This window comes from Cavia porcellus, unplaced genomic scaffold (genome assembly GCF_034190915.1).
Source record: "Cavia porcellus strain 051 isolate PalLab524CR breed Dunkin Hartley unplaced genomic scaffold, mCavPor4.1 scaffold_1, whole genome shotgun sequence".
Taxonomy (NCBI): Eukaryota; Metazoa; Chordata; class Mammalia; order Rodentia; family Caviidae; genus Cavia; species Cavia porcellus.
Window position 1 is genome coordinate 89,601,849 of NW_026947484.1, and position 20,831 is coordinate 89,622,679.

General features: G+C 41.3%; 1 protein-coding gene across 6 annotated transcripts in view; it reads right to left on the minus strand.

Moving 5' to 3' along the window:
- Positions 1-7,829, minus strand: part of Nfib (nuclear factor I B) — a 426,445-nt gene extending 418,616 nt beyond the window's left edge. For all 6 annotated transcript variants that reach the window (XM_063251311.1, XM_063251303.1, XM_063251299.1 and 3 more), the window contains exon 1: positions 7,719-7,829. In XM_063251311.1, the coding sequence (XP_063107381.1) occupies positions 7,719-7,814 (96 nt within the window). In that variant the 5' untranslated portion in view covers positions 7,815-7,829. The remainder of the gene's footprint in view (positions 1-7,718) is intronic.
- Positions 7,830-20,831: the final 13,002 nt, after the last annotated feature.

The window sequence follows — 20,831 nt, forward strand, 5'->3', positions numbered from 1 at the left end:
CTGCTGGGTAATTGTGGGCCACCGGCCAGGAGCCCATCATGACTGGTCAGTTTGGGACTGCAGGGGGCGCTCATTGAGATCCCACCGGTAAAACCAGTGGCAGCAGACTTACTCATTGTTTGTCAAGGGCCCTTTTTGCACAAAACACTATTTAGGATTAATAAATAGGACCTTGTCCCTCTCCTCATTGGGCTTCTAATTTAGGTGTAGAACTGAACGAATGGGTAAGATAAATTTTAAATCCATGTACAACAAACGCTGTGCAATAAAATAGACTCATTTATATCAAATACTCATATGTATAGCTTACAACAGCATAAACCACATGAAGTACTAGAGTTTAATTTTGAATAGTTGGTGACACTGTTACCTCTAGTGATCTCTAATAGATATTTTTTAAAAACTCTCCATTTACAGCATAATGTGTAATTATGTGATGAGCTGCATCTTTCCCATCATGATACATGCTCAGTTGAGACAGTAACTTCATTGAAGAATGACTGTGGCTCTTTCATGTTATGAGTGAAAGAACAAACATATCACAGTGAAAGAATTTAAGAGTCAACACCAAGACAATATTTTGGAAATTTTCCTTAAGTCATACCTTCCTGTTACATGTACAAAGGGAGTGTAGGTATTGTTACCACTACTACAGCATGGAATGTTAGTGACATAATAGCACAACTCTATCCAAAGAATTAACCTATCAAAGCCAGCAGAGTTTGAAAAGAACATCATATGACATTTCAGATGGCATTTTCTGAAATCTGCCATTGCACCACACTCCAGAGCGCTGGAAAAGTTCTGAAAAGCTTTTCTTTGCCAACAACCTTCCCCATGTTTAACACTATCAGTTAGTAACATGTACACCTTAGATTTGTTTTGTATTGTACATGTTGTTTACTATATGTTATCTCACTGGAGCTTCACAAGAGCCCCATGAAGTAAACGAATATTATCAAAACTCAAAAATGAAAATGCTTTGCTCACCAACTGCTTTCCAAAAATTTCCCCAGATGGTTTATGACTATGGCAAGTCTAATTGTCTGGAGGACTGATGAATGGAATCACATTTCCAAAGAAGTCAAGGACTTCCATTCTGGACCTCTATAACTCTCAGACACAGCTCTGCAGCAAGGGTCGCGGCCTATTAAACATGCAAGCAGAGTACAGCCTCCGAAAAAGGCAAGGAATGAAGCTGGAGGGCAGGCAGGTGCAGGGCGGCGAAGGCAAACGCCTTACTGCGGTTACAAATAATTAGGGACAACCCCGGTCATTCAGATGAAACTGTTGATCCCCGGGTTCTGGGAACGGAACGAAGCCCAGACTCAGTGGCTTCACTGCTCCTCCCTCCCTGCCTGCCTCGCTGATACTGTAGGGCTCTTCGGCAAGTCGCTTGCTTAACCGCCGAGTTGTGTGGCCTCATCTGCAAAGTGGGGCTGGTAATGCCAATTTCATTGTGCTATGCTGAAGAATGAATGAGATGATTTATATAAATTGCCTTTCTAAGTACCTTGAAAACACCTGGCAAATAAGAGACCCTCAGTAATCATTGGTTTCTTTTACCCATAAAAATCATAGTAGTTCATGTTTAAAATTAAGCTAATGTGTAATATTAGCTGTTACATCTTGTTAAGCATAAAAAATACATCAGGAGCCTTTGCTTTTAAGAAATCTGCTTCAATTTGAAGTGAAAAACACTAAATTTTTATGGTCCATTTAACATACGCAGTTCCTATGAAAATGTTTACGGGAATTTAAAAGAAGTCAATATAGTTGCGAAAGCGCCACAGACAAAATTAAAGTTCCATTCAGTTAGCTCACCCTCTGTGTTTTCTGATCACCTACTACGTGCCCCGACCTGAGCCTCTATGAACAGTTAGAGCTCATATCAACCTCCTTGGTGTGTGCATCATGAACCCTGTATTTCTGCTGCAATCACCAGGTGCCTTGCCAGCTCCATCTCATTCATCCTCACGACAGGTTGGAGCGACAAGTAATGAGTATGATTATCTGCACTTTACAGCTGGTTCTACCAGCCATGAGAGGAGCAAATTCATTTGCCAGAGGTCACCAAATCTGCATTTCCCAGGATTCCACCCGGTACTCATAAACATATCCATTATGCTGCAACCTTGGAGCAGGAGCACAGTACAGGAGAAGTTAAAAGAAAATGCGCTCTGAATAAAGTCATTTCTAGGAGAAGCAATAGGTTAAAAGGTATTTGAGAACAGTGAGAAATAAAAACAGTTATTAAAGCTGCCTAACATGATATGCTAAATCTGTCCCCTTGCATGGCACGCTTAGTGCAAGTTGAAATAATGAAGATCTTTACTAACACTCACGAGCACTTTCAATTCTCCTGCATCTTTGCTAAGCGTTTAAAATTCTTAAGGTTAATGAAATATACAGTATAACTACACACACTCCTTAGCAGGACTTCTTGTAAAAACAACTTTGCACAGAATCTCTGTATCCCATTTTGCACATTGAAAAGCAACAGGGGAATGTAATTCTCTTTTCCTGCCCTGGTATAATTTCTTCTCTCGGCATATACTTTCCCAGCCCATCACAAGACTATATATTACAAATTGTACCATAGAAAATGTCACAAAATAACAATCTGGAGGAATTAAAAAATGCCTCAAGGTAGTGATTGACATCATTCAGCCATGTTACAAAAATATGCTGTAGTTTCAATGACATTGTAAGCATCAGATATCTCTGTTGACTGGTCTCTAAACTGGAAAATCAACACCAGCTTTCCCATAGATGGAAGAGATAACGCTCCTTGAGAACATGACCCTTTGCTTCCAAAAAAGAGCTGGAAAAGAGGATAGGCAGGCGCTAGTGTTTTGTTACTCTTTGATTAAATTAATAACCACCTAATCATTGTTTATTAAGATAGAATCCCAAGGATAGGTTTTCTTATCCAAAGTTGATAGGTTACATTTGTTATATCAGCATGTAAGTTAAAAAATAATCATGGAAAATCAAATAAAAATTATTGTCAAGTTAGAAAGTGTCTTAAAAGAATATTCATGTGTTTCACCACATCTTTGGTACAGTTTGCCTTGATTTAAATATGTTGTTACACATTTAAAATGTACTACAAACTAGAATATATCACTAAAGAATATAGGCATAAAGATAAAGGGTGCAATCTGTGACAAAATGTGGTCAATTTAAAAAGCAGTGACATTATTTACACATACTGAAATCATTTTTTCATGCAGAATCATAATCACTGTCATCACGGTGGTGGAAGTGTTTTACTCAGGAACTGCTATTTAGAACAGTAAAAATAAACCCTTATTCTTTACTCATGTCATTAATTATATAGAAGATGGCTTCAAGGTAATTATAATGTTAACTTTCACCTGTGAATCTAAGAAAGAATGTCAAAAGATGTGCCTGCTATCTCCGACAGTGAGTGACAAACCCACAGAGTAATCTCTATATATTTACCAACATCATAGGGAAAACAGAAACTACTCAAAAGCTTCATTAATAAGATGGCATTCTCCTTCTATAACACTGTGACATGAATTTGATTCCAAAGTGAGGACATAGGCTTGATCTCCCAAGTGCCTGGAACAGAGCCTAGCATGTAATATGGGCTTAATACAAATCTATTGCATGAAGCATACATTGTATAGTTTCCGGTACTACAAATAGATCCAGTGTCTGACATAACATCTTCTGGCAACAACTCGATGTGGTTTGTGTGGTGTCCATTCATTTTAATAATGTTCTTGGAAATAAAATTTGAAATTAAATAATACTAAGAGATTAGGAGTCTAAACTTAGGTTATTAGTCATTATATTGTTATTCTAGTCAGTAGACTAACCAGAATATATATATATATATATAATTACCAAACTGTTTAGAAATTTTTGCTTGCAGTAAAATAAATTTCTAAAAAGATATATTAATTTTAGAATTATCAGTTAAAACAAAAAATTACAAAAACAAAAAACAAAACATTCAACTTCTAAAAGACTATTTTTTTTTTAAAAGTTTAGAGAAATATTTGTTGTGGAAACAGTCCCTTCAATGTAGTCATGAAATTAAAATTAGCCTTTGGAATAATTATTAAACAGTCAAACAAACACATTCTATCTTTATTATTTTATTAACATTTTCTTAAGCCAAATGATTAAAATTATGTAAAAACACTTGCTTCAACTTCTCAAAAAAGTAAAAATAATTTTCTCAACAAAACCTCTGTTATTAATAAGTAGATTAATTCGCATTTGACAAAGAATAATCATTATGCCTTGATAATATAAAATCATTTTTATTTACATGTTAATTTACTTTAAGATTTAAAGAACTGCAAGTTGAATAGTCTAGCAATTTGTTTTTTCAAATTAATTTTATGGATTAATATTTGAATAATTACCCTTTGTGATTAAGATAAACTTACAAATGTTCTGGCGTGGTTCTGATAGGATCAAAGGATTAGACTTACGAAATTTAGAGAAAAAATGTCTAATGCCTATCCGCTACACTGAAGTTCCACGCAGCTAACAAAGAAGTTTTAATAAATCTCATGGAGACCTTTAAGTAAACAGTACAAAATAAAAGTGGAAAGCTCCCAAATTGTTTTTATTAGTTTTAGTCACCAGTGGTTTCAAAGGAAATATATAGGACCTTTAGTAACCATTAATAAAACGTGCTATTTATGAGATACATCTTTAATACATTCCAAGTGGTATTTTTAAATAATGTGAAAGGTCAACAACAGAACTCTAAATATAGCCAACCAACTGTAATTGAAACTGCTTATATGATTTTTCTTCTTGAAAGAAGTCACACACAAAATCATCTAAAAAAGGAAAACTTGTAAGGAGGCACCATTTGAAAACCTGCATATATGTAGATGATATTTAACACACACAATATGCACACAAAGTTTATTCTTCTTGTGCTTGTTTATTTTTAGCTGTCTCAATAAAACGTTTTTCCTCCCTCTGTTTTACTAAAACATGCCCATCTAGGAAGTAAAACAGATGTAGAATTGGACAACTACGTCTTGTTTGGGCTTTTTCCTTGTCAAGTAGAATTTATGATCATTGTCACACGATAAGAGAATCTAAGTGAAACAGACAATAAGTCAGGAAGCAATTGCCGGGATACTTTAACACTGAAGCTCTGGAATTTGGGATTTGGTTATTAAATTTCATTTGATTAAGCCAAATAAGGATACAGTATCTTTTCTTACACACACACATACAAAACCAAAGTATTGTAAAAATGAAAGAACCAGTGTTTTGGTAAAAAAAAAAAAAAAAAAAAAAACCCTCACAATAAATTACTTTGTAATAACCTTAAAAGAATCTTTAAAAATATTCCTTACATCAAAAACTGGGGATCTACATTAAAGTAACCCCATATGATTTCCTCTCGCTTCCAATATATTAGTAAAGATAAGCAATAATTTAGTTTAATTAATTAGCTTTTCCACAAAGCATCTGTCATCCTAAGTTTTCAATGACACATTAAAGAATAATCTCTTAAACACTTTGGTCTCAGATTAGCAATCTTTATTAAAACAAAATTATCTTAATAGGAAACTTCCACACTATTCATGTAACTTTAGGAAGGTTAAATATGAAAATAATTTATACGAACATTTTTAATTTAGTGTTTTTACTTCTGAAACAAACCCTGTATATATTCTACATCTTCTTGGGCAACACAATAGCATAATTTTAAAAATACGAATAATCAGCTTACATAAATCTTTACAGAAAGAATTCATAACAATTTTCTCCAGGGAAGCTGCACTCTGTCTTTACAAAAGTAGAATGATGAAATGTAATGACAAAATATTTATAATGATTAGTTTACCACACTCATGCCAACCTGTTTTCAAGTAAAATTTCTTAGAGCAAATCTTTTGATATTTTACCCAACAGAAATAAAATTATTAAAAGCATTAATTTTAAATTGTATTTCTTAGAGCCTTCTAACATAATAGTTTCAAGAGCCAGGGGGGCTTATTAAAATATTACTTTCAAACCTTGGTTGGGTCACCCGAAGCAAATCTTTTACACAAACCTTTTGCAACCTCTTTCCCCCAAAGAACTGCAAATTACTGAGTCCACTGCAGCATGTATGCGTCAGTTCTGATGTCTAATAAGAGATACGGCAACCACAAATGAAACCTGCCACTGTAAAGTTTGTATTACTCGTAAAACATACTCCGACGGGAATAAAAGGTGAGAGAGAGAGAGAGAGAGAGAGAGAGAGAGAGAGAGAGACCTTGAGGAACTGGCCTTTCTGAAACACAGCATTCAAAACTGCAACAAGTAGCCTCAGCAAAGTTTTGCTGGCTTGCACCTCTCACACAATGGGAGAAGGACTCCTGCCCTCAGGGAAGCCTCTGCCCAGGGAGCTCTCAGGAAGCAACAGCATAAAGTCCACCTTTCAGGGAATACAAACACATTAATAGGAAATCCTCTTGCCCAGCAGTGCCAGAAGCCAGAACTAAGTGGAAGGAGCTCATGTCTTCTGTCCGGGCACAGCGGCGGAGCAGACCACACTGCTGGCCAGACCCCTCCTCACCTTGAAGAAAGTGCCCATTGTCTCCCACCGTACTAATTGTGGGGGAAACACCACCCTTTGCAGTAAGCATAATAATCATCACAGCAAAATAGCCAAAGCAACCAAAACATAAACGCAAGGGGCAAGAAAGAAGAAAATGACTAAAGAAAGAAAACAAATTCTCAGATGAATTAGCCCAGTGATGGACCTAATAGTCATACTAACTCCTGCCCAGTGGGAAGTTTCCCCATTTGCAGCAGGACTACGGCATACAAGCGACCACTGTCCACACAATAAAAATCAGTATACTGACATTTATCATGGGACGCTCTTTTTGATGTGAAGGGTTTTCTTTGCCCAAAACACCACTTGTAATCCCAACACTCGCATTTTAAAAGTTATAGCTTGTCTCTTCCTAACACTGTTTTTAAAGTTGAGTTCTGGGATCTGTCAGTGTCCTGAAGTTTTATATTTTTTCCCTCTTCCCCACATTTGCAGCTGGACAAATATGAAGGGGAAAATAGCAATAACAAACCCACACACATTTGCCTGAGCAAAGAAAATAATGAACTGAATATGCATATCCTCATTAACTAAATTTAATTACACTGAGTGGCATAGTAATCAGTGGTTGCTCCAGTTACAGTATTCACTGAAAGGGAGGTGGATTCCAAATTAAGGCAAAGTGTGGGGGACAGTCGCATACTGATGAGGGAGCGCACACAACATGATACAATACACTATCTAAATCGTTATTCAGAGAGCTTAAGAAAGAAGTACATTACTCTGTTTTAAGACCAATGCAAGAACGATTAGCCACGAAGGCTCCAGTCCCCCACTGACTGCCCCACCTCCATATTTTTCACAGCAGCCAGTCTGGGACCAGCAGTACCATTTGCATTTTTTCTCTTTTTAAAAAGTGAACAAAAACTCATGCCGCCTTTTAAAAAGAAGGCCTATGCCCCTGGCCACAATAGCGGGGAAATCCTATCTTGCACACTGGTGTACAGAGCCACCCCGGGCTCCCACAACTCGAGCCTGAACTTTCTGAAGGCAGCAAACTTTATAACACGTGCGTGGAACAATAAAGGAGGAGCTCAAAAGAAAGAAGGGGGGGGGAGTTTTGGGGATGGGTGGAAAATAAAGGTTATCATGCCAAACTTACCATCCACCAGGTCCTGGCTGACATGTCATAGCATAGCTGCCATTTGATGGAGCTGTCCGACGTTTTCCCAGCCATTATGCTGTCAGCAACCTTCATCAGATGCAGCTCAATGGAAGATAAGACACCTAATCAAGAAAACATCAGCGGTGGCTTGCTGGACTACATGTAGGCCAATCCTTATCACACTGCATCATGGGAAAAAGCTCCTTTATTAGCAGGAGGAACTGCAACCTCACAGATAGAAAGACAAGGATCAGTTCTTTTGCTTTTTTTTTTTTTTTTTTTTGGTCTAAAGGGATTGGTGAAAGTAGCTAGCGTTCTTTGTGTATCATGTGTACAAGAGTTAAGTATCTTGCAAGTGGGCGGCTAACTGCTTCGCTGGGCAATGCAGACTAAAGTTTATTTGCATTCTTCTCTGTTGTATATTGTTTGACATGGTCCATGGTCCTTGCTGAGCAGATGAAGGGAGGGGAGGGGTGGGAGGGAGTGAGGGGAGAGAGAGCTGTAATTGCTCAGAATTAATATCTCCCCCAACAAAGACATAACAGTTTCATTGACACAGTCGGAACACGGTTCAGATGTCACTGCACGCACGAGTGTGTGTGCGAGAGAATACACACACATACACACACAGTGGAACACACAGGTAGCAGCTGCAGCTGGATTCAGCTGAGGTTGCCAAAGGCTACAAACTCCATTCTCATGCTGGACATATGGAAGCAGTTTAACTCTTTGAAACCACTGTTCAAGAAGAGCCCTGCAGTCTGCAAGGGTAAATCAGCATTGAGAACAGTTTCTTAGTCCCACGGCAACCGGTGTGGTGCTCACTTCCTTCTGACAATGGTCAACAAACAGCATTTCCTCGTGTAGGGGAGACCTGATAAAAATAAGAGAGGGGACAGCCAGGGTTGTGCACAGTCTGACTCCAGACCTGGTCCCTCGCTCAGTCCTCTGTCCTGCTCTTACCCAGGCCGGTTTGGCTTTGTCCCGGACTTTGAACTCAGTCTCCCAAAAAGCGCAATGGAAAGCAGGCACTAACACTTACAACAAAACCACCTGTTCCCTACAGCCCCCCTCAAGAGTAAAAACCTGAACCCTGCAGGGAGAACCTTAGAAGAATCATGCCACTGTGATTAGAAATCCAGGCTAGGACAAGTAAATTAATTTCTGCCCTTTCTTACACTAACATTCAAAAAGGAAAGCACATCCTTGGAGAGTGCATTGAATTTGGGGACACCTATGGCAAACCCCCAAACCCAGGCAACCACTTTGTACTGGCGTTTTGTCATTCTGCCTTTTGTGTGCCCTGCCAGGATTCCTCATACAATTTTTAGGCTTAGGATTTGCAATTGCTGCATATGGTTTAAAAGACCAAACTCCCACTTGAATCTGTCAAAGTGAAGGGAAAAAAAATCGCTGTATTACCGGCGTTTTCTTTCCTCTGCATACGGTTAGTGTGAAGCTGCAAAGGCTACTTGTTTCGGCCTGGAAACTTCAAGGATAAAAACGACTGCTGCAGAAGCTCAGGCCTTTGGGTATTTTTATATTCACCTGGGGAGACATGTCAGCCACAGTCTCAGACAGGACAGGGGCTTAAGGTGGCCTGACCCTGCCTGGGCTGGCAGCAAAAGAACCTGCCTTTCAGGGAACCAGCTTATATTCCCAGGCCAGGGCTCCCTGTGCCTCCCTCCTCCAGGGTTGTTTTTTTAAATTCTCAGGAGGGAAGGGCAGGTCAGGGAATGGAAGCCCCACCCAGGCCTCTGCCTTTGAAGTACCCTTGTATCCTGTGCTTTCTTTTTGTCTCTTGCTCTCCCCGACCCCACTCTCCAAGTCTTACTTGTATTTTTTTTTTTTTTTTTTTGGTCTTTTGAGCAATGTTCATATGATAAGTCCATTACTGGTAATCATAGTTTAATTTTGTGAGCGCACAGTAACATGCTGAACAGCTAAGTGCCAGTGACTGCTGGGGGGCCAGAGATCAGAAAGTCACAGCTTGTGTCTGTGCTTACCCAAAGGCCTGATGGGCAGGGGAAGTCCAGGGCAATGGCTGAAGGAAGAAATGTGACCTCCCGGGGCTGCACAGGACCGTGGCAGTTTGGAATTGGGGACCTCGCTCACTAAGCATTTCCTGGCCTCCCCTTAGGGTAGCTGTGGGTCCTGGAGCAGAGGCAGGCGTGGTCTCTTCATGCCTTCTGTGTCCCTGGCAGTCTGTCTCTCCACAGCACCCTCTCTCCCCCGCCTTGAGCTGTGCTGTGCTGCACTGTGCTGTCCTCAAAGGCCTCTTTCAGCACAAAGGGCAACATGGGTGCTGGCTTGAGAGCCCTCAGCCAGCAGCACTTCCAGACCGCCTGGATCCTCTCTTAATCTGTGTGCGTGTGTCTGCAGAGGGTCCATTGTCATCGTCTCACTGAGGACATCTCATTTGATGAGTTGGTGACACAAAGGGGAGCTGGTAAAAGCTGATAAGGGAAGTAAGGGGAAAGAACTCTAGTGGGAGAGGTCTTCCACATGTATATACAAATACAAACCACGGGGAACAAAGAGATGGGACGGAAATGACCACTCTGTGTGCTTCGCTTACACGGGGCTCACTGACTCTGCTAGAGTGCAACGAGTCAGAATTGGGGTTAGTGTTCACAAGAGGCATGTCCAGGACTGACTGTCTTCCACCGGAAGTTCTAGGAGTGTCTTCCACCACCAGTGAAACTTCCAAGTGGGCCAGTGCCCGGTGACTTCCACAGATAGTAGCCATTAGCACGGCGAGACCCATGGGTGGATGGCAAGGATGACTGACTGCCCCAAGTGAAATGACACCGGCCTGCATGTCAACTAGATGCTAAAAAACTACAGTTAAACTCTGAAAGCATTAAGGACAAGGGAGGACTTCCTTGCAGCATTGGGCAAGTGGTCATAACCCACTTTGCTTAAATCTCAAAAATGCCCCAGTCTCCGTTCCTCTCCCCAGTTCCTTTCTCACGGAGGCTGCCCTTGCCAAGGATTCCCCTTCGCCCACTCCCAACGTCTCCTGTTTTGACCATCTTAGCCCTGCTGCTTTTAGCAACCGCTCCCACTTACAGGCCTCACTCAGTGGAATAAAAGCTTGGGGAAAGCCAGATCTCTTGTCCAAAGTGATCCCCAGTTGTTGCTCAGTCATGCCCTGGGAGCACTTTAATTTCTGTCATCACTGGCAAATAAACCAGGGATCAGCTGAGAGCTGCACAGAGGACACTGACGTTTGTAGCAAGGCTGCTATGTGCCCCTCACCGGTTCCAGCTCCTCACAGCCACCCATCCGTGAGCTGTAGGGAGTGTGACTGTGGGCACTGACTGACCAGGGTTCCATTACTGGCAGTTCCCCACTGCTGCCTGGCAGGCTGCTTCCTCTCAGTGCCCATGATTCATGCCAGATCATTTACAATGATTAAAAGAGAATAGGAGAGAAAGCAGAGAAAGGAAGGTAAAATAAAATTCCCTTTCCTTCCCTTCAAAGAGATGTGGGTTATTAGGTAATCAGAGAGAAAAGAGCACAGGGAGACGGAGGGTGAGGAAACGAAAATGGAGCCACGCTGATGTGGCCCTGGTCTTTGGAGGAGCCACCATGTGGCTCTGGGCGCTGTGACCCACCCCACCCCAGCACTCCCACTGGCTTCTGGCTCTGTCTCCCATGAACCCCCGCCCCAAGCTGTGGAGTTGTCCTAATGCTCAGTGGGCAGTGGGGACTGGAGCAGTCGTCAGAGAAAGGTCTTGACCCATGGTGCCTGCAAGTTTAGATGCTATTTGAAGATGCATTGAAAGCATTTTATTATGGTTTAGTTTTTATTATGCTTTATTTGGGATTTTATTATGGCTTATTTAATTTTTTTTCACCCTGATGCTAATTTGAATCCAATTCTGCACTGAGCATATGAGCCCTTTGCTCACAAATATACTAAAAGAGTTCCCATTTGGAGAATTGGTCCTGGGTTCTAATCAGTCACTGGCCAAACACATGAACTTGAGTAAATTACTTTGACTTCACAAACCTCAATTTCTTTGTCTGTAAAGGTGAGGGAGGGTCAAGGCCAGAGTATGGGTACATACCTATAATCCCAGCACTCTGGAAGGCTGAGGCAGGAGAATGGCAAGTTAGAGCCCAGCCTGGCAACATAGCTGTTTGTCAAGACCCTGTCTCAAAAAAATAAAATAAAAATAAAAAGAGCTGGGGATGTAGCTCAGTGCAAAGATCCTGAGTTCAATTTGCAATACAATAAAGGAGAGACTGAGACAGACAGAGACAGAGACAGAGACAGACAGAGAGAGCTGAGATTCATATCCCTTATGGAATTGCTGTGGGAGTTAAATTAGCACATGTGTAGATACATCAAGGTTTTGGTAATGGTGATGGTTTCACAGATGTGTATTTATTCCAGAATTTATTGTCTAGCTGTCCATTGTTTCTGAGGATTCAGGGAGAAACCTGTGACTATTTACTGGGCTAGTTCTGCTGATCCTGTGGAGCTGCCTTAGACTCTGCAATCCCCTCACATGAGGGGTCTGAGCTTGGTAGAGAAGAGAAGAATCTAAAATGAAGACCAGGACAGCTTCCTGCCCCTCCGGCCGCTTCTCCAGGATGAGAGTCCATTCAAACAGACAGTAATAACTCACGGTGCTGCTCCACCTCCACCATCTCTTCCCGGCAGCTCTAGGCTCTTCTTTGAAGGAAGTCTGGACAGAGCCCATCCCATGCCATTGGCGGTGCTGCCCATTGGGAGGACTCAGCTTTCCTCCCACCTGGACAGTGGGTTCCGGTAGCACTTCCTATGGCCTCCCCGAGACTTCATCTTCACAGATCTTCCTCATCGCTAATGGCTCCCGAAGGAAGGCTCTGGGTTTTGGCCAGCATGCTGGACAAAGGATTGCTTTGAAGACAGATAGCAGACTTTTTACCTTCTTAAAAGAAGATTAAGCACTTAAAGTAATGCGAACGACTGATTATCAAAGTTGGAGATACACAGGTGCTATTATTTCCCTCTTCCTGGAAGCAGATATTGGTTCACAAACAAGGGTAAAACCAGGGGCACAGTCTGGGTCTGGAATCAAAGGGTGCTCACGATTAAGCATGCTAACTTTTCCCTCCCATGTTTCCAAAAATGTCAAGCTTTCTGAAAATGCATTTTGGAAACATTTCCTGCCACAGGTGTGCATACATGCATGGGTACATGTTGTGAGCGTGGGTACGTGTGCGTGCGTGTGTGTGTGTGTGTGTGTGTGTGTGTGTGTGTGTGAAGAACCATGGCAGTTATGGCGTCTGGCATGGGAAGAGCTTTTAACTTTGATTCTGGATTTTAAAAAAAGGTTGGTGAATAAGGTAATGCCTTTTCTGATAAATAAGCTAATTAAATGCACATATTTACTTATCCTTGGAACACAATAGGAGGATATTGGCCTAATTGTAGAGAGGAACATGCATTTTTGTATGCTTTTGTGCCCTTTGAAATATTTTACAATTCCCACACTCTGAGTTGGTAAATAAAATAAAAAAGCGAGGTGAAGGGGCATAGGACCTCCCTGCACCTCCTCTCCTCATCTTCTCCCTCTTCCTCCTGTTTTGCAATTTCTGTGAATCTATAATCACAGATGGTCTTCCGCTAAAATGGTTTGACATTCATGATTTTTCAACTTTACAATGACGCAAAAGCAATACCTACAGTAGAAGTTACACTGTAGGTTTGAATTTCTTTCCTGTACCCACAGTATAGTGTGTGGTTTGATAGTCTTTCCAAGCCTGGCTAGCAGTCAGCCATATGACCCGGAGGGGAAACAACTGATCTTCAGAGACAACTGTGTTGCTAGGCTGTGATGTTTGGTAAGTAAGGTACACTCAGCACATTTTTAACTTAATGGCTTTTTTTTTTCTACCAGGGATCGAACTCACAACTTTGTGTTTGTGCTTGCCAGGCAGGCACTCGTGCTGCTGAGCTAAATCCCTGGTCCCTTAATGGTATTTTCAATTACAATGGGTTTATTGGGGCATAACCTCACTATACATGAAGAAGACATGTATCTATATTAAAAAGTAAATCACTGGAGAAATAAATAAACACATTTTTTGCCTAAATGTTTGAACTTCCAAACACTAATGCCAGTGACAGTCTCTAGAGGACAGCCCGGCACTACAGGCATGCCTGTCCACACGGCCCTAGCCAGGTCCTCCCATCATGCTTTCAGAAAGGAGAGAAAAGGATAGAAAATGAAAGCAGCCGTGAAGGCAGAGTAACAATACACTGCCGTGTTACCCATCTGACAAGGCAAACCTTGCCAAAAGATAGGCGGTTTCACAAATAAAGCTGCTGAAACTACTCAGGGAAACCAGGGCAAGTTCAACACATGAATAACACAGATAAGCACAACACCCCAGGCTTGATGGAAAGCGGTGATAGGTAGCCTGGAGTGCCCTCCAGTGTAAAAGTTCTTACAGGCCCACAAAGACGCTGCAGATTCTCAGTCACTGTGTCGAAGCCTCCTGCTGCTGGGCTCTGTAAGGGCAGGGTTATCTCTCTAAGGCCAGTCATTACCAGACAGATCTCGCCTGGTGCCAAACACACTCTCCCCTCTGCATCCTCTCTCTGATCTTTCTCCACATACACATACTGTAAGACATGTAAAATTTGGTATTGAATGACAAAGAGGAAAGAAGGCCCTAAAAGATAGTCCTGTGTGTGTGTGTGTGTGTGTGTGTGTGTGTGTGTGTGTGTAGTGTATCTGGAATTAAAGGAAGGAGAAGAAGAGTGGATAATTTTACAATTTTACCTGTTTTGCCAAAGTGAGAAAATAATTGATTACAGTAAAAATTTCCATTCATTATTCATCCAAACATTCATTACATTTTTACCACATGCCAGATAGTGTACTAAATGCTGTTGAGCAAAAACACACATGTTCTTTGCCATCAGAAACTTACTGTCTAGTGGAGGCAGGAAGGGTAGGGAATGGTATTCATCACCTATCACATAAGTAAATACAAAGTTACATCAGTGAAGGGTGCTTTGAAGAAGAACATTGAAAATGTGTAACTGGGCAGGGAGTTGGTTTGCCAGAGTTAGGAAACTGGGAGAAGCTTCACACTGACTAAGAAACCTCGGCACTCTTCCTTACAATAACCTCCCATCTAAAAATGATGGTCTTCATTTTACAAAACTGGAAGTCAAAACTCAGGACAAATGAAACAGTTGAGTGTTGAAACTTGGAATCAAAACCAGGGCTGTCTTTCCCTAGAACCAGTCACTGGAGTCAGCCCCTGGCTGTAAGCAGGGGAGCTGATGGTATACACCAGGCCCTGGTCTTCCTCAGAACAGGACAGGGTTGTGCGTCCTGGACTGGAAGAAGATAGGATGAGAGCTCCCCTAGCTCACTGGGTTCTACGGACAGTTCCCCCTCAATAAAATGAGGATTAAAACCAGAAGTTTCTACTAATGGCCCTCCAAATTACTCAGGGGGACTGAAATACACGAAGAGATCCTGCTGCCATATTTATGATCATAGGGTATAATTTACACACACTGACCTGTACAAATCTTAAGTGATGTGGTTTTGTAAACCTATCCACCTAATTCACACATCTAATAAGACATAGAACAACTTTTATGCCCTTAGCCCTCTCTAGCTACATCTTCTGACTGTAGAACATCTACAATCACTGTCCTGATTTTCACTATTACAATGGCTTTCTAGAAGTTTATATAAATGAAATCATATCTTACCGACTTATTTGAATCTGGCTTCTTCACTCAGTACATGCTTGTGTGTTACTGTTTTTTTCCCTTCACTGGGATGGATAGAGGAGATGGGCAGCCAACATCTTTGGAGGTTATTATTTTAGAAATGCACAAATTAAAGGAAGGGAAGCACCAGACAAAATCACACTACTAGACGTGGAAGTGTGAGTCCGCAAGGCTGCCGTGGAGTCAGTGCAGCCAGCCAGGAGCTTGCAAGCTTGAGGTGGGAGGCAGGGGCTGGTTCCCATCTTGAATCTTTAAAAATACAATTGATACGGACTCCTGATGACACTGTAAGCTAAGGGTTTTCCTCTCTTTCCTTAAGGATTTTGATTCTCCTTTCATCATTCACAGTCCCTTTACTTCGGGTGAATTATCTATGAGTCAACACAATTTCCTCATTATGGCAACATTGCTTTTCTTTGACCAATCACGCATGAGTTAATTCACACACACACACACACACACACACACACACACACACACACACACGGGAGCAAGACTGACCATAGGGAGAAAGTGATTGTATTTAGAATCAGAACATAAATTCTAGTCCTACTTCTGCAGCTTCCAAGCTTTGCCAATTTCATACATCACTCAGCATTTCTAAACTGCACTTGCAGGAGACTGGCACCGACCTAACCTGCTTGCTGTCTGGATCTCTTGTGAGCTCTAGATGAAGAAGCTGTAAGAGCTTTTCACAAATACAAGGACTTTCCTGGAGGTTAATATTTGAAATGAGTGGGTTTGTCTCAGAGGGCTGCAGTTCAGCTCTCAAAGCTCCAGCATTAATTTAGGAGGCACATGATCCTCCTTTGCTTCTGGTTTTTGCTTTGGTTTTGGGTTTTGGGTGTTTTTGTTTTTGTGTGGTATCTGGAATTGAACTCAGGACTTGCGCTTGCCAGGCAGGCGCTGTGCTGCTGAGCCACAGGCACAGCTCCTCCTTTGCTGTCTCCTTGGAAATTCAGATCCAGCCGCACTCACTTCTATCGTCTTTGTTTCCCAGTTGTCTCTGGAGTCTTGGTGCAAGGGTTTTATTAAAAATCTCCCAAAATGCTTGGTCCAACTGAGACCCATTTGGGTTTTCATTTATGCATTTTACTATAAATTCTGTAAGAAAAAGCAGGGAAGGGGAACTTTCCTTCCTTGGTTTAGTCCTCCACTGCCAGCCAGGTCCAGGACACAGGTCCATTTGGGCCTCCTGTCTGTCCGGCAAAGGGTCTTGTCTTTTCTTCTGCCGCCCTTCTGCGTGCCATCCTTCTTTCTCCTCGTTCTCCTCCTCTAATGTCTCCACCTTGGTCATCTCAAACAAGAACCACAGAGAGAGACTAGTAACCTTATTACTTACCAGAAAATTCGTATTTTCAGAAGTATTGAGGGCAAGTGGCCATTCACTGGTTGTTTTGCCGAGGGATGCACAGAATCTAAAACATTCTGCAAGTCTGCTTTCTCCGCGGTCTCCTTTCCCACGTGTCACAGAACTATGTTCAACCCAGGTTGTTTTCAGCCTCTTTAAATGTTAAAATGAAAATATTTTTAACAAGAGAGTTTTATCATTATACATATATGACATGACTTTGTCATATATATGATATACACATATGACAAAGCTTGTACATATATATGATATATCTTATGTATCTTATTGGTGGCTCAAGACAGTTTCTCTTCACTAAAAACAACACAGTTGCAGGTTTTAGAATGCACTTTACATCATCCATTTTTGTGACTCTGTGTGTTCCTATGTGCGAATGAAAATCTACTGAGTACACATTTCTTGTCAGAACACTTGGTCATGCACATAACTATGTGTACTAGGACAGGAGACTTGTCTTCCGCAGGCTTCGGAGTCATCTCAGCCACAGTCTTGTGAGCAGTGCTGACAGTGAGTGAGTGCGCACGGAGTGCCCGAGCCTGTGCTAAGCTTTCTACAAGTGATGCCTCGCGAGCATTACTTACCCTGCTAAGAGGGGAGCTTACAGACTGGGTGATCTGCAGCAGTTCTTGACAACTCGGTCTGCCCAGTGCCTGTGCTGGGAGCCTCCGTGTCTATGATCACCACCTCTTCTCTGAGGACTCTTCTCTCAATGCTGGCCAATAATGGCAGTGCACACTTTTCTCCACAGCTTTCACTTGTCACGCGGCAGTGTGGCTATGCTCGCCCCGCTGTGTCCAGTTAGAAGACTCCAATCCCAGCACCTTGAAAACAGGCCCTATGAGATGTATCTAGAGCACATAGCACAATTCTTGATACACAATATGGGAGGCAGATTAATTGAATAAACCAATTGTTTGTGCTACCCTACTTGAAAGCATGAAATTAATTTGGTAAACTGGTGCATCCTTTCCTTTCCTCACCCAAGGTGGCTCCTAACTTCTCTCCTGGGAGCAGGTGGAGAAGGAATAATGTAGTTCACCAGAGTAAGAGACCGTTTCTACATGATCAGAAAAGACAGCACTTACCCTGAATCACACTATTTTAGTACGGCTGTCATAACTATTTGCTCTTGCAGTATACTCAGACTTGAAAGTTATAAAGAAAAGCAGCCAGAAAAAAATGCATTGGTTCAATAAGACATGGATTTCTTTGTTAAAGATAGAGTCGTATGTACACACTTTATAGAGTGCATTTAAGGTAAATCTGCTTTAGTCCGATTATATATGGCCTCAAGGAATTTCTTTCCATACCTGTTACATGGTATTAAAGAACTTAAGACAGATAAATCTTTGGTTACCCCAAGAAAAGTGTTTCAACTGTGATTATGGATTAACACACAGGCACAGTCAATAGAGGCTGCCGTTCAGCATCAGCGTGACTGTTTACACTGATAATACAGTAAACACTATTATTTTTTTCCTCAGGCACAGTGAACGGCTAGCAGGGCAGGATTACCTTCTACTAAGCAGATTTCATAGCTCCAAGCCTCTAATCACTTGTAACCATTAGGGAAGACATGGGTCTGAACCAATTAAAACCCAAAAACTATCCTGAAGTTCACAAAACCACGAAATTACACTGCATCATTTAGCATTTTGAGTGAGTGTTTCGAAAATCAATACAAAGGCTCAGAAACTTCCCCAGAAGGCCTGAGAAACCGCTAACCTTATCTATGGAACTCACTTCGACACCTTGTGCTATGGTGCATATGCTGAGAGAGACATCTAATGGAGCCATAGGAAGGGAGGGCAAAACTATGATTATGTTCCACAACTGTGTCCACTACTTGCTACTTTTTCTTCCATTGGTGTTTTAAATTTTCAATAGCAAAATTAGAATTTTACTTATGGAAAAACACAGCAACATCAAACTATTACTTTCAGAGTTTCTGTTTGTGGAAACTTAAAAGTACTTATCTCCTGACGGTTGTCAAATGGTAGCATTTAAAACTAGATTTTCCTCTGCCCTGAGATATATCACTGGATCATTTCAGTACTCAGCTTTGCTCTCTGTTAGAAGGCCCTGTCTCCTTTCTCAAGATTAATCAGAATTCAGAAAGTACTCCAGGGTGGACACTGAACACGTTAGTAAAAGTCATAATAAATACTAAGCATGTATCTGGGAGGACGGGAGGTCCCAGGTGCTGTCATTGTGTTCTGGCACAATGAGCCTGAGCATTTCTCCCTTGCATGCTAATCCTGGCATCTCATAGCCACTACCAGCACCCGGAACATTCCTGCCATCCTGGGCCTTCTCACATTACTTGGCTGACTGAGAAGACAAAACTCTGTCTGTAGCCAAGTGCTCTCAAATCTCATTCACAAACGCGGCTCCTTCATGGGAACCTGAGTAGAGACAGAAAGCGGCTGGGACAGAAGCAACAAATAAAATTAGAATGAAAGTTTCATGGAGGCCAACAGCCCCGGAAAGCGAGGCTGAAAGGGGGAGACGCATGGAATGGAGCCGGAGGGCAGGGACGCAAAGAGTTCCAAACAGCAGAGGCAAGGAAAGGCAAAGAAGTCTCGGGAGCAGGACAGACATATGGACAACAGGGCTTTCATCAGTTAGTTAATTAAAACATTATTTATAGGAATCAGACTGCCTCTAGCATATTGCTAGGTGAAAAGCAAATTCATTTCTTTTAATTCAAATAAATAAATGAGACAATAGAGGTTTTAAAAAGTTTTAAAGTTTAAATAAAGATCTGTTAGAAATAACCATCATTGCCATTAGAGGACAACCTGCCAGACACACTCAGTTTGTTTGACCTTTAATGCAAAAAAAGATCATAGTCTGTGTACTATTTCATAACTGTCTTTTCTACCTAAAGGACATGTGGAGAATAACTTCCCTGTCAATCGAGTGGCATCCAAGTCTCTCCTTAGTATTAATCTCACGCTCTGTTGTATTTAACCAACTCTGGGTCCTTTTGGAGGCAATTGTAAATAACATTTTATCAATTAGTGTTCTCTGGGTAACAAATTATCCCAAAATTTCATGGAGAAGAACAGTCCTTTCCCCGCTGACCCCCGTGAGGAAATGGGGAGAGCGAGCATAGGTGAGGTGGTGGGACCTCTCTCCTCCAGGCCTCCTCTCCAGTGGGCTGGCCTGGACCTGCTCGCTCTTTGGTCTCGGGGGCTCACACAGCAAGCCCCAGTGTGCAAGAGCTTGTTAAGCCTCTAATTATGATGCATTTGCTGGTGTCTCATTGGCTAACTTAAGGCACCTGAAGAACCTGAATTTGAGGTGTAGAGAAGTAGGCTCCATCCCTTTGTGGGTGAATCTGCAATGACACAACTCAAGAGGCTATTTTGCTCCTTTCCACTAATGCTGTGAGTGTACAATTACTTTTATGAGAGAAATTCTTAGAAAATAAGTTGTTCAGTAAAAGACATGAATATTTAATATTCATACTTGTATTGCTATAAATGGAATTGATATTTTCATCAATTAAATTTTCATCAATAAGAACCCAATGGCTGGCATTATGTATAATACACAACAAACATTAATTAAATAATTGAATGAATGAACAAAACCAAATAAATCAACAAAAGTAAACAGCCTAATCACAGATGATATTATAATTTTTAGATATTTGTTCATTGACAGGAAGAGATAGGACTCCATTGTTTAATTCATATCTTAAACTACTACTGGCAGCTGTATTTAAAGGTTACTTGCTATTCTTTTCTACTCATTATGAATTAAGCACATATTTTTGGGTCCCCTCTGGCCTCTCTAATTTGTTTATTTCCCCAATTTAACCATTCCTAAGTTCATAATACTATCATATGTAACTTATTCTTTTCACAACTGCATAATACTCTATTAAATGGTTATATCATGACTTACTTACTTGATAGAAAGGTATATTGCTCCTATTCCTTTAATATTAAAAACGTTGAAATGAACATGTTTT